The sequence below is a fragment of the Pundamilia nyererei genome, unplaced genomic scaffold (genome assembly GCF_000239375.1).
Source record: "Pundamilia nyererei isolate P.nyererei 1_Seehausen unplaced genomic scaffold, PunNye1.0 scaffold00005, whole genome shotgun sequence".
NCBI classification, from domain to species: Eukaryota; Metazoa; Chordata; class Actinopteri; order Cichliformes; family Cichlidae; genus Pundamilia; species Pundamilia nyererei.
Window position 1 is genome coordinate 1,252,047 of NW_005187406.1, and position 24,455 is coordinate 1,276,501.

The following is a 24,455-nucleotide window of genomic DNA, read 5'->3' on the forward strand; positions in this document are numbered from 1 at the left end:
GAGAGAGACAGAGAGAGAAAACGAGACAGAAAGAGCGAGGATTTCTCTTTTTGACAGTGAGATGGGTCAAAGAGATAACTTCAACAGAAAGACAGTTTCCGCCACAGGCTGCGTTTCTTAACTGACTGAAAACGGCCAGAATCAGGATTTCACGTTTCACTACCTTTTCACTAACTGATCGCTGGTAAACAGTAACACACACAGTGATGTCCCCTCAAACCACTGCAGATGAATTAAACAAACAGCCAGTGCTGATGTCGATATCATAAAAAGCAGTGACATTTAACCAGCTATCTGACACATGCAATTATAATTTTTTCACTGCATTTGAACACTTTTAGCACGTGCATTTAATGAAAACAATAGACTGTGTACCATTCGGGTATGGCTGTTCTACTATCCTGATCTTGTCGTTGCTGAGTCATGGATTTCAAAGCCCATTGTGTATGTAGTACACCTGCACTATTCCTGCCAAGACAAGTCAAAACGCCTACTGTAAAAAAAAAAAAAAAAAAAAGGCCTCCTCTGACTCACTTTACCTGCCAGTGATGCCACTAACTACTTGAGCAAACAATAGCAAGCTCATACATTTGTCACTTTAATTGCCTCTAACCCTTACCTTTAATCACTCTGAACCAGGAGAGTAAAGAAAGCAAGCTCGGCAAAGCAAAAAACATCCCCTTCCCTTCCTTCTCACACCCTGCTGGCGACCAAGTGTACAAACACCGAAATTTAATTTGGACAAACATGCCGCCTGTCACTCACGCTGGTGGTACACTTCTCCACTCTGCCCTGAGTTTATGTTTTAAACACTAGACAAACTCGCAAGAGCTGGGTTTTTACCTTAAGGAACTTCTCCCGGTGCCTCTAAAGACTTTTGTCTGTAACGACTGCCTCACTCTCAGCTCGTCTAGCTGCGAAAGGACTGCAGTTGAGCCCTAAAAGTGAGCCCCGTGTGAGCTTCTGTCTTAGTTCAGATTCATAGAAAGAGTCAGAGGCAGGACCTGAACGGAGCAGCAGTGAAAGGAGGCTAAGAATGTGTGTGCGTATCAGACGTATTTTGTGTGTGTGTGTGTGTGTGTGTGGCTCAGCTTTGATGTTTGAGCACACACACTTACGCAGGAGTGCACGCACCCACATGCACAAACACGCGCACACACACTACAAATGATTGTTTTTAAGAATTCAAGCCAGGGAGCTCCGGTAGGCGGTCTGCCAGCTGGCCGGAGTCCAGAGAGTGGAGCGTAGCCAGCACGGAGAGAAGAAACCTGGCCGATATACACACACACACACACACACACACACACACACACACAAACAAAACTGACACACATAAAGTCACAGATGAGACATATTACCTCACACCCACACCAATACACACAGACACTATTATAGCCCCTTGTGCGCTTGTTTTCTCCTCTCCACATCTATCCTTGTTTTTTTCTGTCATTTCTCACAAGCTCATCTCCTTACTTCCCCTTCCACGTCCTCTCATCTTCACCATCTATAAGTCCTCCACTTCCCTTTGACACCCCCCACCCCCACCCCCACCCCACACAGACACACATTCCCCTCTCCTCTCACCATACGCCTCACAGCAGCACCAGATTGGGGGGCTTTTCATATCGACAGCTCTGTTTGTCTGGTGTCTTTTTTTTGTCCCCCTGTTCATTCAGTTGCTCACCTTTCCTCCCTCCCTTTTTTCCTTTCCTCTTGCTTTTTATTCCTCATCTAATTTTTTGCCACTCTGCCCCTCTGCTGTCTTTATTCCCTTCGCTCTTGTTTCTCATCCCTCCTACCCCTCCTGAGTTTTATCACTCGTCATTACCCGGGGGATTGCCCTTAGATGGCTGATAGAGCCTTTTGGCTAATTGTTGCCATTTAGATTCACTGGTTGTTAACCAGTCAGAGTAATCACACACACGCAAACACACACACACAGGCACACACATACACACACACGGGTATGACACATTTGTGCATTTACACTGCAGCGTGAACACAGAAAGCCCCCTCCTCCTGACACACACACACACACACACACACATGCTGGAAGCAATGAGGGGGTGTTGGTGGTTTTGCAGTGTGACTGTGGAATGCGTAGGATGAGTTTTTATGGAGTGCTGTTTACTTTGGCCACCGCCGTTAAACTTTTAACGGCTGCCAATTAACAGGCCGGCAAGGACACTCTGTGGGGCATGAAACCAGCTGCTGGAGAACACACACGCATACGCAAACAATCCCAAGCCATTTTTCTCTCCACAGTGCTGAGACGTGCACCTCTTGTATGGTGTGTGTGCGCGCGCGTTCATGTACCTATATGGGATTGTGGTTATTTTTGTGTGTTTTCTTTTGTTTCTCCCCTCCAATAACACCCTTCCCCAACCATATACACACACCCACAGTGCTGTTCACCCATCAATGCATCCAGCCACCCCCTTATCAACACAACCTCCAAGACCTCCTCTATCCCACGATGCAGTTCAACGTCCTTGAAGACGAGGAACAGAGTGAAACGACCATTTACCTCCCAGTGACCTCATGGGAGGACCCCGTGTGTGTGTGTGTCTGTGTGTCTGTGTGCGAGTGTGTGTTTTAAAGAGGGGGTGGGCTGTTCAAATGCTTCATAATGTTTGTCTTGGGTTTGGGAGAAAGAGCAAATTCCACCCAGTAAAATGCTGCAAACACTTGGCAGTAGCTGTCGGCTGTGGTTTTTGTCACCACTTTGTCCACTGTAAATAATGTCAACTCATCTGGCATGTTTGTGCGAAAGTGCATTTATGGTGAAAGTAGCACTAACCGGACATGTTTTTTTTTTCCTGCATTTTCCAAAATGGCCCCGTTCCATGATAGATTGTAGAGATAAACTGTTTGTTTAGAGGGCTGCTGAATGTCAACGCTGCAAAGAAACATCAATTCTTTCGTGCTCTGCCTCCCACTGACAGGGTACCCCAGCTATTCAGGAAGTCTAGCGTCTCCTTTTCTCCCCATGAGTCCCCTGGATCACCATAGCAACAGCCTCTATGGACAGCACCGCTTCTATGAAACTCAAAAAGGTAGGTGTGTGTGTGTGTGTGTGTGTGTGTGTGTGTGTGTGTGTGTGTGTGTGTGTGTGTTCATAAAAAAATAGCTTTTTATATACAGGGCATCCCTAAAATGCTTAATCAGCATCACCACAGGAATAAGAACACCTAGACACTCAGAGTCCAGTTATTCAACATGGCAGTTTCTTGTCTCTTTTATGCAGAAATCATTGTAGGAACACATTTTCAACCCTAAAGATCTATTTTATCCTCTATATCTTGTGCTTTTAGATCACTTCTACCTGAGAGGCCTTCCTCCTCAGCCACCTCTTCTCTCCACCAGTCACAGCCTTCCTCCGTTGTCCAGGACCGCTTCGGGACACCCACTTGGCTCTTGCAGCCGGGAGACAGACAGCGGGGGAGTTGGTGGCAAGAGCACCAAGGATATTGGCGAGAAAAGCATTTTGTCTGTGTCAAAGGAAAAGGAGCGATCGAGCAGCAAGGAGAGGCACCAGGAGAGCAAAGACAAACTTAGTCATCACCATCTTCATCAAATGAGCCCTGCTACCACTCCGTCTGGCCACCACCAACAAGCTTTCCCCCACCCCGCCCTTCTTCCTCACCTCAACCTCCAGGGAAGGGAGGAAGACCACAGACATGCTGCAGAGCGGTATAAAGAGTACAGAGACAGTGACTCGGGCAGTCAGGGAGTGAAACATATGAGTGCCTGCAAATTGTCCATTGGCTCGGGGGCAGAGGCTGGCTCTCGAGGAAAGGCGGGAGCACTAAGTAGCTGCGGTGGTGGTGCGGGTAGACCTCTATCTGGAGGCAGCAGAAGGTGCTCAAAAGATGGACCTATAAATGGAGAGATGAGGATCAGCGAATCCTCGACTTCCTCATCTGAATGTATGAGACGGGGGACGGCTGCAGCGACAGCAATCTTGGCATCTCCAACTCCCCACTCAGTGGCTTCCTACTCTATGCCTCCCCCTCCTCCGCCGCCACCACCTCCTCATGCCTTGCATATGGGATCCACGGTTGCGGGAGGGTGGTTACACCATGCCCATCATCATCCTCATCCTGAGTTTTACTGCTCTCCCGCTCCTCTCACACTTACGCCCTCCAAAGATCCAGTATCCACACCTGGCAGGGAGGCAAAGGTCATTGGCCCCACTTATGTGCCCTCAGTGGGGCCATTGGGGGACCTGGGCACTCCAGACTGTCGTGGAGCAGGGGGAGGCGGGAGAAAGGCAGATGATAAAAGTGGAGAAGGATCTCATGAAAGTTTCTCTCATCACCTTAGTCAACTTAGTAGCTGCCAGAAGAAGGACAAATCGCAGCAACACCAGCAGCAGCTGGGATACGGCAAGGCTGACAAACCTCCTGACTGGAGTATGCAGACGCAACACTTCCACAAACAAGGCTCCAACGTCAATTCTCAGTCAGAACTGAGGTCTTGCAGCCTTGAAACTTCTTCGTCCTTCAGAGATGTTGAGGTTGTGGACGACGTTTACCAACCCTCGCTTCCGGCAGATGCCCAGGAGAAAAAGTCAGGTGAACAAGGCTTATCAAAAAATTGCCCCGATGCTAGCACTTCTCCCTTGGGGGACTGTTCCCACTCAGTTTCTGATGGGAAGATTGGACCGGGAGCAACACCTTCAAGGGAGGGACAAAAGGTTGCAAGGATAAGGCACCAACAGCACAGCAGCCACGGAGCGTGTGCAGAAGACAGGGGGAAAGACGGAACTCAGACAGCACTTTCATGGGGGGCACGAGGGGACCACCAAGAGGACCAGAGAAAAGGTTCGGTTGGTAAAGGTGAAGTAAAAGGGCTGAGCAACAAAGCTCCACACAATGATCCCAACCAGCTACATTCGCAACTGCCTCCACCTCTGTCCTCCTCATCTGCCGACAGTGAAGGCAGTGCCATGAAGAACCTAATGAACTACAGCTCCCAGCAGCCTTTGCTTCTGCCACAGAGGAGCCCCTTTGGAGGTCTAGGCTGCCTCGAGCAGGGTGGAGACAGATCAGAGAAGGGAGACAGAGGAGGAGCTAAAAGCAGCACCTCCCAGCAGGACCCTCCCAAACAGTCACTCCCTCCTCGCCGAAGCTCCGCTAACGAGGGGCAGAAAAGTGACAGAGGTGGAAAGGAGGCAGGGGAAGCAGGAGAGGGGGAAGTTCGACAGCCTCCAGTGGGTATTGCAGTCGCAGTAGCCAGGCCCCCCCATCGTTCCCCAGACAGCACCCCTGGCCACAGCAGGCAAGGCAGGGTACTGCACAGCATGAAAGGTCAGACATCATTTGTGCTCTGTGCGCTGAAAATTTCAACATGAGGCTACATTAATGGAGAATATCAACAATTAAACACACAAGAACAGCTGATGGTGTTCTTGATTCACTTTGACATCTGATATCTTTAGAATGACTCCAAAACCCTTCCACACTACTTATCATTTAGCACGTTCAAGAAGAAATTTATTACAAAATAATTTCAGGCAGCAGTCCCCAATCCCCGGGCCATGGACCGATACCGGTCCATGAGTTGTTTGGTACTGGGACGCGAGAGTTGAGGCTCGGGTGTGAAATTGATGGTTTTCAGGATTTTTTTCAGTTTTTAGCGTTAACTCGGTTTCCCTAGGTCTTTTCCCGTGTGTTATGAATAAATCTTCTTCTTTTTTGGTACCGGTAATGGTTTTATTTTGTTGTATTTATCCACGACACCTTAAAGGCCGGACATAAACCAGTCCGTGGTGCAAATAAGGCTGGGGACCGCTGCTTTAAGATATATTTTGACATAGAATATATGGGATACATTAAAAGTTAGCAAAATCCATGTAATCTATGTAGACTATGTACTGTCTTTTGCTGTGCATTTATTTTCTATACCTGGTTGGAAATTGTTTACATCATTTGATTGTACATAAAAGTGCTGATAAGTTATATGTTTCTTGTGCTGTATTTGTGTAATTCAGGGGTGTCACGCCCTGTGTATCCTCTTGGTCGGGAGGCTGAGGAGAGGAAGAGGATCAATGAGGATCAGATCGGTCTTCATCACCTGGACAGAGACAGAGAAATGATCATCAGGTACTCTTAAACACATATTAACACACACACACGCATGCACACACAAACACATACGCACACGTTCACACACTAGCATCTGTTCATTTTTGCTCTTATCTGATAAGCTGTAGTTCTTTTATTCTCGGCTTCTCTCTTCCAGTCTGAAGCTGCGCATCTCTTCTCTCTCATCCCCTCACTCCATTTACTCTTCTCACCCTTTGATGTGGTATTTCTGTACACCCTCACTCTCTCGCTCTCTCTCACTTCTCTTCTCTCTCTTTCTACCTAAGATGAGATGTGGTGCATTAATGTTACGGGGACTAATATGGATGTCTCTGAAGTATCGGGCTCTTATTATGTAGTCATATCAAGGGAAGAAAACATATAATGAGAACTCATAGACCAGGCACAAGGTGATGTCTGTTCCTCTTGCCGTCACATTTCCTTTTTCTCGATGATTATAATGGCGGTAGTGGTAATGAAGATGACAAGGATGAAGATAATGATCATAATGACAGTGATGATGGTGACAATAAGAGGGATAATCAAGATAATGACAAAGTTCATACCGCCTACTGCCACGACAGGGAAAACAAGGATTGCATGGAGTTCGCCAGGATCCACCCTTCCAGCAGCTGCCACGGGGATCTGACCTCTCACCTCTTGGTCCCCGGAGGAGCGAGCCAGTTGGGGGCTGATCATGCTGCACATGCTCACCCAGCTCACCGCCACTGGATGCAGAGAACAGGAAGTCCATCCCTCTGGATGGGGCATTCATACAGTGAGTAGAGATCTAACTTTATACCTTCAGCTTGTTCTGTTCTTTTGATGCCCTCCAATAGACGGCATAAAGTTATTTCTTTATTTTTTGTTGCAATTCCAAGTTGCTATATTTTTACATTATAGGTCTGAGTCACGTGGGAATGACTCCAGGGTTTCCTCCAGGTCTTCCCAGCACTCTGCAGCCTGTCTTGGGGTCGCTTACCCAAGACCCTAACTCCCCACTAATGGTTCTTCCAACAGAACCAGGGCCTCATCATCACCTTGGTATGCTAAGCATCCTCATACACACATACTCCTCCTCCCCCTTTTCATTTGTATCATCAAAGCCTCTGCCATTTCTCTCCCAGAGTTTTAGTATCATTGGCTAATCATAATATAATGCTCAACTAAGTCCTTCTGTCAGTGGGACCATGTTTTATAGCTTCGTTAATGGGAGCAGCTATTCTGCTGCCCCCCCTCTGCGTGTGCCCGGCATTATGCAAACCATTTTAACTGGCGTTTCATCTCTCTTGTGGTGGAGCACTGATGTGTTTGGACTGGACTTTGTGCTTTCTGTGTGTGTGCGTATGTGTGTGTGTTTAAAGTTGTGTTCACGTCTGAAACAATACGATATGTGAAGGGTTTTATTGGGCACCTCAGCCATTGCTGGAGAGACAAAAGTGTTTGTCTTTGTGTGTGTGTGGTGAGTGTGTGTGTCAGCGCTGCTTTGCAAACAGGCTGTGAAATTTAATTATCTCCCGCCTCCCTTGCCTCGCTCCGTGAGAGTTCCTGTGGAGAGGGGAAGTGCATCCACTGAACCCTTCCCCTGGGAAACATTAGCCCACTCAGGCTAATCTCACAGAACAAAGGTTCCCAGCGACAAGGCAGCCAAGGAGGGATGTGTGTGTGTGTGTGTGTGTGTGTGTGTGTATGTATACTCATATGTGTGTTCACATTCATATGTGCTAAGGGAGAGGATGTGATGAAACTATGTGTTTCCCTGTAAAGAAAACCTGCATAGAAAGCGTTAAAAGTGGTGATTACAGGTTGTTAAGCATGCATTCACTATTCAGTGATTGTGTCTGAGGCCAAAACACAGCTCATTCGGGCTACAAATGGTCTATTTTCAGTCTTGCAACAACATCCATCAATGTCTTTCTTCATACTTTTTACATTGTTTTTTTTTTTTTCTTTAAATCAAAAGAAAACACTCAGCCGTTTCTCTCATTTACAATTTCTACTCTAGATGTTCTGGAGCCCTCGGGTCTGTGGCCTCCTGTTTATGGAGGCAGAGGCCCCCCTCCTCACCTGCAGCATCACCCAGTTTACTCCCGCCCCTCCTTTCTACGGCAACAGGAGCTGTACGCCCTGCAGCAGCAGCGAGCCATGGAGCATATCCAACGCCAATCTTTAGGACAAGTAAGACCAGTATAAACCAGAAACCTATGACAATGAGTTATTATTGTGAAACTGTGGACAAATGAGAATTGGGAAATACGCTGAAGTTGCGCAATGGCACTTCTTCCTCGTTTCAGCTGTTATGACTACAATACGCGACCACTACTGAATTGTTTGAAGATCTCTCAGTGCAGATATCCTGACTTCTTAACACTGAAAGAAAAACATGTGCAAAAATCACACTCAGCAATATTTATTTAAGCCAATGACTTCCTCTTTTGTTGGAGAATGGTTTTACTGATAAAGACACATTGATGTGTTGCTTTTACGCTTTCACATTTGCCAGATCATTTGGCAATCAAGCGATGTGGTCATTTCTACAGTTCTTCTCCCCCCCCCTGCTTTTCTGTCATGGTTTTTTTTTTTTTTTCAGAATTAATGTTTGTGTTTAGATGCAATTTGGCTTGTCTTATACAACTGCATTTCCTGCTGTCATACAGTCGTAACTGGCCATGAAGATCAAAGTGTTAAATTAGCATCGTGTAACACATTTAAAATGTATTCATCCAATCATTGTAAGGATTACTTCTCAATCGCTTGTTCTCCGTTTCTTCTCTCATAGAGAAAACATGATGATAGCACCATCACCCTGGAAGATTCAACTCATCAATCTCCACCATCCAGGACTCCCTCTTCTTCTTCTTCATCCACGTCCACTGCCTCCTCCCATGCAGCCAAACCCTTCTCTCACACCGCACCTCCACCCAAGACATCCACACCATCTCCGGGAATGTGCCCCACTAGCCGTCAGTCACCCTGCTACCACTCCCCATCCACGCTTCCGCACCCGCCAAATCCTCTGACTCCTGCACCGAGCCCTGCTGCAGCAGCTCCCCGGTCCCCAGCCCTCAGCCCTGCTCCTTCACACCTCTCTAAAGGACTGGAGAGGGGCAGTGACAGAGGAGAGGGACAGCCACCTCAGGACTACCCACAATCCCTCGAGCCAGGTTTGTGTGTGCAGAAGCTCCCGTAGGCTCGTTAATGAATCCACTGTCTGAACTGAAAAATCTGTGCCAGCAGGCTGGACCATCAGATAGCATAAAGATGGCGAAACAGGACACAGAGACAGACAGAGCATAAGAGAAAAAGAAAGAGGGAGAGTGATGGAGGCCGCTGCTGCTGAAATGCAGCACTGGGCTTTGAAGTGTGGTATTCTTTTGATTTTGCAGAAATTGTTTGAAGCATGGCTGGTCCCTTACTCAGTGTGTCCTTGAGTGTATGTGTGCACTTTTTTTTTCTGTGCAAGCCAAAGAGGGACAGCGGGCAGGCAAGCCATTAAGGTCAGAAAAAAGCATATGGGCACTCTGTCCATGTATGTATGTGTGTGACCTGCCAGTGTGCATATGTGTGTCAGTGAAGGTCAGTGAAATCTTCAGATAGAGCCTCCTTATCCTTCAGGGGTCCTTGAGAAGAACACGCGGAAGGATACGCATTCATCTGGCTGCGTTGTCAGGGGGGCGGAGGGATATCATCAATAATAAGAGAGCAGGGGTGACAGGGCTGGCGCTGCAATCACAGGAAAACGGCAGGGTGTCATCAATATCCCACCTAGATCTATATACTTACACTTCTACACCCACACACACACATGCTGTATAATACACACCACTGTGGGCACATTGTGTTTTCAGCACCTTGCTGTTAATGTATTATGCCAACTGTAATCACTGGCTTCATCCTATCTACCTGAACGGAATTGCAATGAATTTAAAGAACAAGAAACTACAAATATTTTCTATTTGTTGCAGATAAATACATTTTGTTTTCCCCTATTTCAGGCTGATTTACAGGCTTTAATGACAAAGAAACTATTTGACCAGTGCGCTCTCTCCCTTTCTCCCCCAGACTTGCCACCTGTTTATACTTACCCTCCGATCACCATGGGTTACAAGGCCGGGCCCTCGCCTCCAGAGGCTCGACTGGCTGAGCAACCTATGTTGGAGGATGAGCCGGCAGAGCCTGACACTAAGTCCCTCCCACACCAGTGCCACATCAAGCCTCTCACTGTTGAAGTTGAAGAGCTGGGGAAGGAAGACAATGAGAGGGTCTGTGAAGTGGTGGAATCCCAGTGTGCACTTACAGAGGAGGCGAAGCAGGAAACAAAAGGCTGCTCGGTCTCACAGCCTCAAAGTGAGATTTCTGGATTGCCGCCATGCCCTTTCCCAGCTCCAGTCCCAGATCCAGCCTGCCCAGCCACAGCCACAGGCAAAACCCTAAAAGTAGAGCTCTCCCTGGGTTGCCCGGGCCAGCAGGCTGGCCTGGAGGAGCCCCAGCTACCCAAAGAGCAGGAGAATGATAGGGAGGATGGAAAAGAGGACATCGAGGGGGATGAGGGAGAGAAAATTCATCCCAAACCAACAGAATGTACAGTCTCTGTGCCTGAAGAGCCTGGAAAAGTCCAGGCAGAGGAAGATGGGCACAAAGAAGGAGAGAATGTAGAGGTAGTGGAGGATGAGGAGGATGATGAGGGGGATGGGAGAAGACCAAGTGAGGGCTTGGTGAAATTAACGTGTAGCTCTCCCGCTCCTACCACATCCGCCGACTCGATCGTCCCTCCAACGGCAAGTACAGCAGCTCAGCTCCAAGGGGCCTACATGTGGAGCCTGGAGCTCCTAATCGCTGCAGCTCTGTGTGCCACCAGAGATGCCTTGTACCCACCTGTACCTGTTGACCAGGCCCCATGCCCTTCACCCAACCACGGCATGGAGATGCTGGGGGAACTGGCCGAGCTTGAGATCCAGCAGAGGAGCAGGGCGAGCAAAGCAGGTGAGAAGAAATTCATTTGAGAACGCATCGTCTGTCTGTGTGGTCTAATCTGCTTACACATCTACAGACATTGGTCCAATTCGAAACCTATGAAATGAAACCAAAATAGTTCTAAACAGCCCCAATAATTAGGTCTGCCTTTTTTACATTATCTTCTTATAGTAAAAAAAAGACCTAAAAAAAGACTAAAATGCCCTTGAAATTGAGATCAAGGAAAAAGAAAAGAAAAAAACTGTCACCATGCTTTTCTTCTTGCTATACAATCACACACACTTACAGTGAACACATGAGAGAGCTTTGGGAGATGTGTGCAATCCAGATGTGTCTCATGTCACACACACCAACACACATGCACAGACACAAAAAATTTCCCACTAACTATCCTGCTTCCTTCCTCAGCTCTGTTTCTCCGCTGGGAAGGATGCTTATGTGTATATGCCAGTGTGTGTGCATGCACGTGAAAGTATGTGTGCATTTTGAGGGGACCCAGAGATGGACAAGCTAAGCTTTAGAAACAAGCCAGGATGCACGCACACACACACACACACACACACATACTCTGCCCAGTGTGTCCCCCAGGCTCTGGCGTCTTGCTTTGCTAATTAGACCCTTTCCTTTAAAACACTTCTCCTGTAAGCGCTCCTATTTTCCTCTCGTCCCTCTGAGAGAAAGTGTTTTTATTTATGCCAGCATCTGTGTGTGTGTGCGATTTGTACGTGGCGTGCACGCGGCTGTGTGTGTGTGTGTGTGTAAGCTGTTAAGTAATCCCAGATGAATCCCTGCTCTCCTCCATCAGAGTCTACGTGTCTCTCCACCAGGCTGCTTGCTCCCTGCCTGCGCCTCCTCCCGCCTCTCCTCCCTCTTTGTTACCCCCCCAACACACGTCTCCTTTTTCTTTTTTCTTTCTTTCTTTTTCTTTTTTTTTATTAAACCAATGTAATCTTGTGTGTAAATCCTGCCTCTGCAAGCCTTGTTGACGGAATTAATAAGTGTAAAAATCATAAGTCGCTCAGCTGCTGTCTGTGCATGTGTGTGTGTCAGAGATACAGCGCGACTGTGCATTTGTTTACATGTGCATGCACGTGGTTAGCATGTGTAATAGGTGTGAAATCAATAAGCCCTGTTGTGGCGTGGAAAACGTTCTTCAAGTTGCAACACATTTATTTAACCCCCCCCCCTCCCGCTCTGACCTCATCGCCGAGAATGTTATTAATACCGCTGATGGCGTTTTTGTCATTGTGAATGCGTTGGGGGAGATGAAACCGATCCCAGACAGATGCGTTTATGGCGTTCCTTGATGCAGAAGGATATCTCAGCTGTTCACTGGAGATCACAATTACAGATTAAGGAATCAAGAGATGTGCCCCCACCCCTTCTCTTCTTCATGAATTATCGCCATTACTTCTATTTACACGTAGACAGAGGAGGTATTTGTGTAATTTATTCCTTCGCATTTCCTTTATTTTGAAATTTCACACCAATAAATTCCTTAATGGTCTCTAATGATGACTAGGTCCACAGCAGCTGTAATGGTTTTTAATTTTCCTCTACTGTTTTTGTTTTTCCCCTTGAAATCCCCTGTGCCGCCTCTTATTACACCCTTCACCCCCGTTAGAGACACGGTATGGTATTATTACTGTGCAACGATGAGTGTGTGTGTGCGTGCATATGTGTGTCTGTGCGCTGTAGGCGGAAGGTATCTATCGATTGTGGCCATCCTCCAGGATACTAAACTAGGTGCGGTGATGTCAGTAGTGATGTCATCCTGTCAGGGTAATCGGAGCATGCCATTGGCTCAGAGGTCTGACAGATGAGATGGCATTGACCTCTGCGAGCCGGGACAGGACAAAGCCGCATCTCTCAGCTCCTTCCCGCTTGCTCTGTCGCTCTCCGAGGAGTTACCTGTCAATCTCACATCCGTTTGTTCACGCACGCTCTCGTTTCTCTCTTCACAGACAAAGACTGCCCTCCTTTCTTTCGTCGCTATTTGCCGTGTTTTTCTGTCTCCATCTTCCACTCCCTCACACACATACACACACTCACACAGGTCTTAATGATGTCAGGTGTCAGTGAATGGGCCTTGCGGCTCCAGTACACAGTGGGAGTGAATGAGGAAGACCTCTCCTCACCTGCCTCTCTTCTCCTTTCCTCGTCTCCTTCTTTTCTCTCCTCGTCTTCTTCTCTAAGGGGAAATTGGATTCTGTCCATGTCCATAATGAGGAGATGTAGGAGAATAAATAGATAGCTCAATAAACACTTTGCCTCTTATTGCTTCTCCTCCCCTTTACTCCCCATCCCTCCCTCCCTTTTTCTCACCGCATCCCACAGTCCTTCTTCTCCTCCTTCTCTTACCATCTCTCCAATTCTCCCTCACATAGCCTCACGCAGTTTGCCCATGTCTGCATAGCTCAGCGAAAATGCTGTAGGGTGCCTGTGTGTATTCTAAATGAGTGTTTTTTTATTTGCGTGTGTGTGTGTGTGTGTGTGTGTGTGTGTGTGTGTGTGTGTGTGTGTGTGTGTGGACCGTCTCATGAATATTCCGTTTCATCTGCCGCTGCCGTGACAATGACAGAGTTAATGACAGTGACAGATGTAGAGATCGTTCCCTACAACCCCCCCTCCCATGCGTGTGTGTCTGTGTGTACGATTAGGCATGAACACCAGTATACATCAAATAAACTACACAGCTAATATCATAAATATCACCACTTTTCAAGACGCCGTTTCATCGCCCGAGAAATAAATCCTTTCAGCACACGGCGTGTTTTATAACCAGGTGTCAGCCGCTGCGTGATGTACCAATCTAAATCGAAACAATCCGTCTCCGCGCAGGTGAGGAGGACATGCCGACCTTTGACCTCCACAATCTGGCGACTCTGGTGGCCGCCCGTGCCCTGGAAGTCGGAGGGGGACGGGTAGATGTGGATGCGGATGGTGCCGTGGACCAGCAGTGTCCAATCAGGAAGAGGGTGAACCTGCGCAGGAAGTGCAGCTGGACGCCTCGGCACGAGCCGGTGAGGCACGGGTGTATTTTGTGTTTGTGCATGAGGACGTAAATCAGTGAGGATTCAAAATGTGGCTCAATGGAGTGCTGAACAGTTTGAACAGAAATGAATTGTTTTATACTTGTTGTAAATAAAACCAAAACAATAAAAAAAAAAAATCTAATTTCTGAACTGAACAGCTAAGAAATCATAAAGGAAAAAGCCTGTTGGTTATTATCAGGGATACAAATGAGAAATAGACTAATTTCTAAGAGTTTAAATAATAAGATTAAAGCAAACATGCCAGTAAATTCAACATAAAACATGTAAAATGAACATTTTTACTACATCATGACTTAATGTGTTTTATTTGGCTCTTTCCCCCCCAGTTTTCCAACATGTAGGTACCCAGTATTTCTTAAATTATTTACAGCATAATTTATTTACACTCTCCTAAAAGAAATTCCCTTTTATTCTCTTATTTCCCCGTATCTACTTTTAAGCACTGGTGGGAATCGATGAGTGTTTTGCATGCACTAATCCATACAATAAAATGACACATAAATTCCATAAATTCAGTGGAAAATCACACTATAAAATGAATGCATTGTGTAGTGTAGCAAACGAACACTAAAACATGGGTGCAATAAATATAATCTATCATAAGAAACAAAAAGCAGTGTGGATTAAAACCAATACACTGTGTGTTCACTGAATAACTGAGCAAAACATGTTAGTGATCAAATAAAATGGATGGATAAAATTTAGAAAAAGACTCTTTTAGTTTGATCTGTGTTGAAATTCAAAATAAAACATTTTCATATTTTTTTGTAATGTTCAAGTAAAGATGACACAAGTGCTTCCTGTGTGGTGGAGCTTTACATTTCATATTAAATTCAAAAAACTTCAAAACAAGATCCGGCTTCACCAATGCTATCAGGCGTTTGATTTTAAGATTTCAATAAGCGCACATTTATCCTACAGATTATTAGATAACTACTTGGCGAAACCTTTTTAACGTTTACAGATTGATTTTACTTATGTTAATATTTGTTATCTGCGACAGAAAGTGCCTAGGGAACTACATCAGCCTATTAGAAATCTGCCAGTAAGAGCAGAAGTTGTTGATTTGCTAAAATTAACTGCTTCACACAAACGTGTGAGCGTTTGGTTACAGGAAAGTCCTCAGCAAGCTGGCCAAACACAAGCTGGCTACATATCCAATGACTGCTGTGCTGAAGTTGGTGTTCAGCATTTAAATTCCTCTGCTCTGTGTGTGTGTGTCCGTGTTTGTGTGTGTGTCAGGTGTGCCCAGTGAAGGGCTCCATGGAGACCATGGGAGGGGAGGAGCTGGCCATGCGTGTCCAGCTGGCTGAGCTACAGCGCCGCTACAAAGAAAAACAGAGAGAACTGGCCAAACTACAGAGGAAACACGACCACCAGTGAGCAGAGACAACACACACACACACACACACACACACACACACACACACACACACACACACACACACACACACACACACACACACACTTATTTTGTCTAGTCTGAATTCTGCATTCCAATATTCACTCTTCTGCTTTCATGCTGCATCTGCGTGCTCATATTTAATGCAGTTTGACCTGTAGCCGATACAAGCTTCTTCCTGATTTCTCCCGCTGTCCGGATTGCATCTTTAATCTCCCTCTCCGTACCACTCCACCTCCTCTTCCTCCTCCTTCCTCTTTCTGCAGGAAAGAGGAGACATCTCGAAGCCCTGCTCGCCGGGGGCCCGGCCGCCCCCGTAAGCGCAAGTCCACCCCCGGCCCAGCTGCTGCAGAGAGCTCCAAAAGACTCAGGTCAGTCCTCTGATATTGCGTTGGTATAATCAGTGTGATTGGCAAGCCCAGCTCATTCATCCTGATTTCTGTTTGTGTTTTTAGTGAAAGGCATGGTTGATTTTCAAGAAGTTCTTCTTCAGCTGAATTGATTCAAATGCTCTCTAGCTGATGATTTGCTTGATTGGGCACTGGAAGGAGCTGCTCACACACACACACACACACACACACACACACACACACACTGATGCACACACAGACACACACATACACAGTGGGGGTTATGTGATGGGAGCTGTAAGCTGGGTGTGATTTTTAATGAGAGAAGGTAATGGAGATGAGGGCTTCATTAATCACCATTAATCACTTTTAATCATATTTATCACTTGTATTGATTATGTCCTGATTCCATGCGAACCTCCAGCATATATTAATACAGCTGGACAAAGTTCTGATGTACAGTTATTACAGTGATAAATGACTCCACGCCACCCCCACCAGCTGCAACACGCAACCACACATTATTTAACACCTTACACATGCAAACCTCCACACTGACTCACATTCACGGACACACGCACATGTGCTAGTGCGTGCAAGCAGCCGGGATTCAGCAGTGATAAATGTGTTTTCTCATGATGCCCCACCTCTGTTAGCATGTGCGCCCCTCGCCTTGATAAAATGATTAGAGAAACTCGAGGTTTGTCACGGTTACCATGATTAGAAAGCGCTAATGAAAATGACAATGAAAGCCTTTAGTCATACATGCCAGTGCACTACACACACACACACACGCAGAGAACTTGTTTAATTAGTAGAGCTGGGTGCTCCGTGCCTGAGCAGCATTTCTGTTGTTATTAACAAGCAATGTATCATTTGTTTATGCTTTCATCTTCTAATGAGAGTTGGGGTGTGGGTGAAATAAAACTGAAAGAAAGCGAGATGAAGAGGAATGGTAGCTCTTCTAAAGTGTGCTGACTTGTTCTCTTGATATCTGGAATATGAAGCATATATGGTGAAAGGTGTGCGGATAGCCAGCTTGGATTTTATAGGTGAACCTAGCTTATCGTCTCACCTCTTGTCAGTTGCTCTTGAAGTGATTGGGCTACATAAAAAATTGTTAAAAGCACTTAAAGATGGTTTAAAGAACCTAGCAACCACCTTGCTGTTTTGTGCCGTGTACTCCCGAACACTAATTTGACTGAATCTCGGGTTAAACGTCAGTCATTCAGGGGAATGAAACAGACAAAGGTGATCTGGATAGTTAGAATCTTCCTCTCCTCTGCTCTGCTCTCCTGGGAGCAGAGCAGAGATGCTGAGAGCCAAACCTTCCCTCTCTGGGAATATAGGATTCACCTGCCTCAGACACCAGCTGCTAACTGTTGTGCGCCTATGTGTGTGTATATGAATGTTAATGTGTGTGTGTGTGGGGACTGCCTGTGGTGCGAGAGAGCATGCGGGCAATGAAGGAAGGACAGAAAGAGGGAGAGAGAGGGAGGAAGGGAGGAAGGGAGGAGTAGTGTTCAATAGAGGTTAGTGTTTATCGATTGAGCCCTGAAGCTCCGGTCAACGGACAGACTCCCCCGAGACTGCTTCATTTCTCTCTCTCTGTCTCTTTCCCTCCCCCCTCAACCATTCTCCTCCACCCACTGTCTCTCTCTATCTCTCCCTCTTCTCGGCTCTCTTCACGACAGATAATTTCTTACCCTTTTTTAGTCTCGCGATCCGAATATTCCCGTGTTTGCCGTCAGACCGCGCCGAGGCTGTCTCTTACCTCATCAAAGTTACGAGACAGACAAGATGAGTGGGAAGAGAGCGAGACAATGAGTGAGCTTCAACACAGATAGAAGGGACGCTAAGAAGAAAAAAGCAAAAAAAAAAAGGGAAATGCAGAGATGCAGAGAATAAAGACGTGTGATTAAGCTGATTCTTTGTTTTCACATAGGATAAATTCTCATTCAGCTGCGTCCCTGCTGTGTTTTTATGGTTCTTTTCAGGGCTGGACTGAATGTACTGGAGGAAAAAGCCAGGAATTCAATGTCCAATCACAACTTCAAAAGCCTCAGCACTGCACAGGTCAGCCGCTCGCTGCTTCTCACGGTTCATCCGCACACACAAACACACACGCTGAGAACTATTTCCTCCTGCTCCTGTTTTTTTTTTCTTTTTCTAGATATTTCAATTAGCAGAAAGGAATGAGTCAATAATTAGTTGTTCCCTGACTGCAGATGAAAGCTCGTTGTAAGCACAGAGGTCGACCCAGCGCCCTGAGCTCCAGGCTGGCCAGGCGGGTGACCCAGCTGAAGCAGAAGGCTGCAGCCCAGCGTGGTTCACAGTCAGCAGATATGCTGCACAGCAGCGAGAAAGACGCGTCCAAGAGTCACTGCAGACAAGGCGGAAAAGGTGGGGGAGAGAGAGGGTGCATAAAAACACTTGTTCACTAGGCAGCACCTCAAAACTCAGCTCACCCCTTTTCTGCTTATCTCTCAGACCTGCAGCAATCCCACTGCGCCGCTCAAACCGGGAAGAGGAAGAGAGGTCGAAAGCCCAAAGTTCCCTTGGATATCAACCCTAACAGACCTCACCACAAGGACAGCCGAGTTACTGAGAAGCATGAAATAGATGATGAGAAGAGTGACAGCGAGAGCTCAGAGCATGGTGAGGTTTTTTTCTTGATATACAGTCTGGTTGTGTCGCCTTGCCAATTAACCAAAAAAGGATCACGCAGCTGATGCTTTGGCCGTAAAATTTTACAGCCTTTTTTGGTCAATGGAATGCACACATTTTGCTGATAAGAGCTTTATGACAAAAATACAGTTTCAGAAGTTTGGAAAAGCTCACTGACAGTTTCACATGCGAGTCAAGCGGCGCTTATTTGGTGTGTGGGTCAAAGGACACCAACCAGATCTTGTGAGATTTTGCTGTGAGATTGTGTGTGTGTGTGTGTGTGTGTGTGTGTGTGTGTGTGTGTGTGTGTGTGTGTGTGTGTGTGTGCATGTGGAGCATCTGAGAGTGAGATGTCTGCCGTCATCAGGGGTGTCCTCTCACTTCCCAGCTCGTCTGTCACACTGTTAAAACAGTTAACGACTTGCCACGGGCATGCGACACGGCCCTCCGCCCTCATCGGCATATGGTAATGTGAGCCTGCCCTGGCCTCCCCGTTCAGAATGTCACACCCAGCTCCTCCCATCTCTCCTTAACCTCTCCAACCTTGTGAAAATGGCCACACTGAAGTGCCTCGACTTGAGGATACACAATGACACCCGTCCTGACTTTTAACGGCTCGCCAGAGAGATGGGTGCGCCATGAAACCAACATAACATGGAGGAAAACACTAGAATTTCACTGACCCCGTGGCCTTATTGGCATGAAGAATTTGTGGTTCAGTTAAGTGTGTGTGTGTCTGTGTGTGTGTCTATCTGTGTGTGTGTCTATCTGTGCGTGTGTGTGTGTTTGCCAGTGTTTGTATGTGTGTCAGGGAAAGCGTTGAAGAGAATGCCATGTAAGTGACAAGTGTGTCAGATGTGTCAACACCCGACGCGACCCCTGCAGCCAGCGAGACACAGCTGCCATTAACAATCTGTGTATGTGTGTGTGTTGTGTGTGTGTGTGTGTGTGTGTCAACATTTGCTCCCTGTCACAGCAGTTAAGTAACAAGCAGGGCATTATTGTTTAGCCATTAAAGAAGGTTTGCTCATTGAGAGTTAATTTGTGACGAAATGCCCGACTTTTATAGACCCTCATAGAAATTTGACTTGCTTGGCATTTGAACATGCGCGCATTTAGCAGCAGGCCCAAAATGTTAAGGAATCTCGAAAGCTCGCCGTCGATGCATCTCATCGAGTGAGTCCTTGGCTGTTAACAGAGTTTACATATAAATGACTTGAAGCGCTCTGACTCTCATACTGATGTCGTGATTTCACAATTTCACAGAGGAAGATGCCAGCTATGACAGCGAAGACGGAGCCGGTGACATCAAGATTAGCTCATCCTCTAAAGAAGCTCCTGCAAACCCTGCTGGGGGCATATCTTTTTCATCACAGTCCTCCAAGCTGCAAACAAACCAGAAAGCCAGGAGTAGGAGACCAGGACCTCTTGGTGAGATGTTTATACATATCTTTAGATTTCCAGGAGACAGATTTCCTTTCTTCCGTTTTTCTGGACTGGTTGTGTTTATTTTCTGAATGGACACTTTTCCATAAGAAAAATTCCATGAATAGAGACTGGGTACACCAGGCATTTACATATCATGTTATCTGTTTGAACTGCACACTGTTGCGTTAATGAAAAGGCATGCACAAGGATTATAACATATTGTGTCAGTAACAGGAAAAACTGACAGAAACTTTCCTCTCCTAAGTCAACAGGTTTGAATGGCAACATTCACTTGAGTAGTTTTTGGCTGTTAACGGTCATGCAAATTGTGATGTTGCTCCCATATTCAGAGGAAAACATTATTTTCTCTTCAGATGTCCGGCGAAGCTGAAGAGTTGCAATCTATTTTGCATGTCGTCTCCTCCTCTTTTCCCTTCACACGCATGTTTCTAAAATGTATCTTTTTTCACAAAGAACCATAACCCGATCATATCAACTTGATATCAGTTTTAACACGCTATCTTTAATTTACATGATGCTTTCGTCTCCATCCTCAGGCATGGGGATCTTACCCACCACGGACCAAAGGAGAGCACCCCTCAGGCCAGGCCTCGCCAACACAGAGAGGAGTCGTGCAGATCACCTGCCGACCAACAGAGCATCTCCCCTCAGCTGGGGCGTATTGCCAGTGGGCTGCAGTTTTGGCGACAGCCATGAAAACCACAGAGCTCTGACTGAGGCGAAGAGGATCAGCAAGGAAGATGAGAGGAAGACCTCTGCAGGACAGAGCTTTCGTGGAAAGGTGGGACATTGGATAGCGACGTGTAAACTGACATTCAAACCTCGGATCCCCCCACTCAACTGCCACACCTGTGCATCTCTGTGGCAATGATCAGAGGAAAGAGAGGGCACTGATAAAAAGCATCACTTCTGAAATTTTTTTTTACAACTTACTTTGCATGACCGCTTCTGATAACGTTTGTTATTTGCTCCCTTGCACGGAATAGGAACTGTACTTTGAAAGAAATCATGCAATATTTGTAATTAATATGATGCTCTGAGGACAGTGCAAATAAATGCTCTCCCAAAGTTTATTTATTTAAGGGAGAGAGAGTTTATGTGCTCTACAACTATTTGTCTCCCCTGATCACTACACAAAGTAGTAGGATTCGAGAACGGAAAGGTGAGATACAATAGCCACATTTAGAAGCTTGGTGGAAAGGTTTTATAGTGAGAAATAAAACATGATTTTTGAGTAACAAAGCAGAAGGGGAACTGGTTACCGTAAGTAAAAGAGGCCAGGTGACTCAGAGGGTTACTCCCTTTGGCTACTGCATGCAAAGTAAAGCTGAGAAAGAGAGAAGAAGAATTAGGAAAAGCCCTCGCCGCAAGTTCACTCCTTGCTTGTTTAGGTGTGAGCCACACCCTGCCAGGAAGTCTTGAAAATCCCGTAGATTAACACTGACAGCGCCTACCAATAACTCCTGCTCCCATACAGGCAGATGCTTAACATCAGCTATAAATCAGTCACTGTGGCAAATGCATCGTTTGCTGTCGTTATAGGTGCATGTTTGCAGGCGCGCCGGCTGTGCTAACAGACCGCTGGGCTCATTTTATCTGTGCGAGCAGCGGTTGGCGAGACACTCGCATTTCGCTTTAATGTGAGATGCCCTCAGGTTGCTTTAGTCTTTGAGTCATTGCAAGGGAATGTCCAAAAACACATAACTCCAAACCAAACAGAGGAATATAAAGATAATCATTGGCCTTAATGCTTCACACACCCATGCGTGCTGGCACACAAACACACACATATCACCGGCGTTAAAAGGAAATAGTCACCCATGCCCTCTGGTGACGAAACTTCTATTAATAAAATATATGATCTCTTGATGTGGAAAACCTAACACACACGTCAAATATTATGAACGCTCTTCTTCGGAAAGCCTAAATACAAGCAGAAACCTGTTGGGCGAGCTTACTTACTTTGTCAGTCATCTGTCATCTTTGGATAAACTAGCTGAAACCGGTCTGGAGATGGGTAGTACCTGGTGTGCGTTTATGTTCGTACGCGATGGTGAGAACGTCCACCTCAGGTCAAGAGTCCTCCAGCAATAAGGTGGATGTGCCTGTGCACCTTCAGGCAACAAACAATGGCAAGTGTAAAAACTAAAAATTTAAATAAAAATAAACCAAGAAAAACAAAACAAAACAAACAACATCCTTGAGGCTTTAATGAAGTATCACATTACAAAAGACATTGACGCCTGGGGTTACTTTCCAATGATGCATTAACCACATCAGTTACATCAGACTGAAACGACTCTTTTAGTTGTCTGCAGGTCCTGTGTACTGATAATTAGTTTGTGTACTACCACATCCTGCTTTCTGACCACTGATGTAATGTCCGGTTTCTCTTTTAGGAAAAGGGTTATGCCGTGAGCAGACTTCTGCAAAGCTTCGCAGCTGATGATGGCTTTCGCTTGGATGAAGAGAGTAGCTTCTCTGAGGGAGAGGAGGATGAAGAAGAGGAGGCCAAAAAGCTGCTGGTTCATCTTCCTCCCAACATGCCTTCCAGAATACCTGGTAAGTATAAACGCTGAAATATAACTTAGTATTACACAGAATCACAGGCTTGCTTTACCACACACAAATGCTCCGTGTCTGCTCCTGCGCCCATCTCCTCACGTTACACCAAAACTGACGAGCTCACTCAGTGCATGCTCAAATTTTGTATATCTCAGCTTTTTTCTTCTTCAATCCATCTTTCTACTCCCTCCGTAGCTCTGCCAAACTGTGTGTTAAGTAAAGAGATGTTGGTAGATGGACTGAAGATCCTCATCTCCAAGGAGGACGAGCTGCTGTATGCCGCCTGTGTCCAAACTTTGGACCTGCCTGATATGTAAGACCCCATTTTCCTGTTAATAGTGCATAAGGCATTTCCACTTTCTGTTTTTTTGTTTTTATCACAAATGTGCTTGTCAATGCAACAATGTGACATATCAATCCCTCAAATACAGGTATCTTTATTTGAGGGATTGATAAATTGTTTATTAATCATGAGATCTGGAGTGCTTTTCGAGAGGCGAAAACGGCGGAATTTATCACCAAGAAGGCATTTAGCAGCAAGAGTGTTGTGTGATTTTCAAAACACTCGAAAACCGAGCATATTTAAATGCCTGCCAGCTGTGAGAATCCTGACAAACAAGTTGCTGAGATAATTACAAAGCCTTAGGACAAAACCCCTTTTCTTGGTTCCCAGAAGACTGCTTTGAAATGTAACAATAAAAACTGCTAAAACTTGGAACTCATAAATTAAAATTACATTTTTTTTCAATGTTTTAATTTTTTTTTTTAGATTTAGTGTTGTAATTGAAGGGGAACGAGGTAATCGCCCCAGGATATACTCGCTGGAGCAACTGCTACAGGAAGCAGTAAGTGAGACCCCTTAGCCTGTATAACGTTTGCAGATTTGTGATGACCTTCATCTGAAAAGTTTTGCAATTTTTTTCTCTCTTTTCCAGGTGCTGGATGTGAGGCCACAAACCGAGGCCATCCTGACTGCAGGGACGCGAGTGTGTGCCTACTGGAGTGAGCGCTCCCGTTGCCTCTACCCTGGCTACGTCCACCGAGGTGAGTTACACATGCCAATCGCCTCACTCTGCACGCAATAACAAATCTTTCCAGCAACCCATGTTCTCCCTACTGTGTGGGGCAATTAGGAGGTCCAGGTGAGGAGGAGAAGGACGGCAGTGTGATGGTGGAGTTTGATGATGGTGACAGAGGAAGGATCTCCCTTGTGAACATCAGGCTTCTGCCCCCCGGATACCAAATTCGCTGTGAGTATGGCTTTGATTATAGGAGTTATTGAAAAAAGAAGCATATATAAATCACTTATCAACCCTTTTCTGTCAGGTGCTGAACCCTCTCCAGCGCTTCTGATCTCTCCTGGACGACGAGGTCGACGAAGCTCCACCCAGGAGAAGAAAGACACAGAAAAACCACCCAATGAGTCAGAAGGAAGGCCTCAGGAAAAAAGACCAGGTAGGAGAAAAGGAACGAAGGCTTAGATGAATCTGTAGGGACTGAATATCTCTTAGGCTTTAACATATATACTGCCTGAGAAGTGCAGATCCACATGCATACATGCGAAGCAAAGCCTCTTACTGTTCCAACTATCAGCTAATAATCAGGAGCTCAGAGTGCAGGTTCAATACCCAAAGACTCATAAATTTACATTCCTAGTTAGCCACCTGTCATTTTGCCTAAGTGTAGACTATCTACATAAATCATGATTTCATCAAATGTCGTCGGTGTCCTTTGTGAAGTTAAGCAACAAACAAGTAACTGATCTCAAAGTAAGAGTGACAATAAAACTGGGAGGAGAGACAGGTTTACCAGGTTTGTTGTAGTTTGAGTAATGGATATGTTGAAACTTAGGCAGGTGAAGATGAAGGAGATAAAGATATTAAGTTTCACTAAAGCCCTTACT

General features: G+C 46.0%; 1 protein-coding gene across 4 annotated transcripts in view; it reads left to right on the forward strand.

Annotated features, from left to right (window-relative positions):
* bahcc1b (BAH domain and coiled-coil containing 1b) overlaps positions 1-24,455 on the forward strand; it is a 61,188-nt gene that overhangs the window by 31,519 nt on the left and 5,214 nt on the right. For all 4 annotated transcript variants that reach the window (XM_013913491.1, XM_013913493.1, XM_013913488.1 and 1 more), the window contains 22 exons: positions 2,946-3,056; positions 3,315-5,312; positions 5,996-6,107; positions 6,674-6,867; positions 6,993-7,133; positions 8,095-8,267; positions 8,869-9,253; positions 10,152-11,072; positions 13,905-14,086; positions 15,362-15,498; positions 15,788-15,892; positions 17,869-17,947; positions 18,100-18,274; positions 18,362-18,529; positions 19,805-19,969; positions 20,524-20,768; positions 22,387-22,549; positions 22,748-22,865; positions 23,322-23,397; positions 23,488-23,596; positions 23,686-23,802; positions 23,879-24,007. In XM_013913491.1, coding sequence (XP_013768945.1) covers positions 2,946-3,056; positions 3,315-5,312; positions 5,996-6,107; positions 6,674-6,867; positions 6,993-7,133; positions 8,095-8,267; positions 8,869-9,253; positions 10,152-11,072; positions 13,905-14,086; positions 15,362-15,498; positions 15,788-15,892; positions 17,869-17,947; positions 18,100-18,274; positions 18,362-18,529; positions 19,805-19,969; positions 20,524-20,768; positions 22,387-22,549; positions 22,748-22,865; positions 23,322-23,397; positions 23,488-23,596; positions 23,686-23,802; positions 23,879-24,007 — 6,003 coding nt within the window. The remainder of the gene's footprint in view (positions 1-2,945; positions 3,057-3,314; positions 5,313-5,995; positions 6,108-6,673; positions 6,868-6,992; positions 7,134-8,094; positions 8,268-8,868; positions 9,254-10,151; positions 11,073-13,904; positions 14,087-15,361; positions 15,499-15,787; positions 15,893-17,868; positions 17,948-18,099; positions 18,275-18,361; positions 18,530-19,804; positions 19,970-20,523; positions 20,769-22,386; positions 22,550-22,747; positions 22,866-23,321; positions 23,398-23,487; positions 23,597-23,685; positions 23,803-23,878; positions 24,008-24,455) is intronic.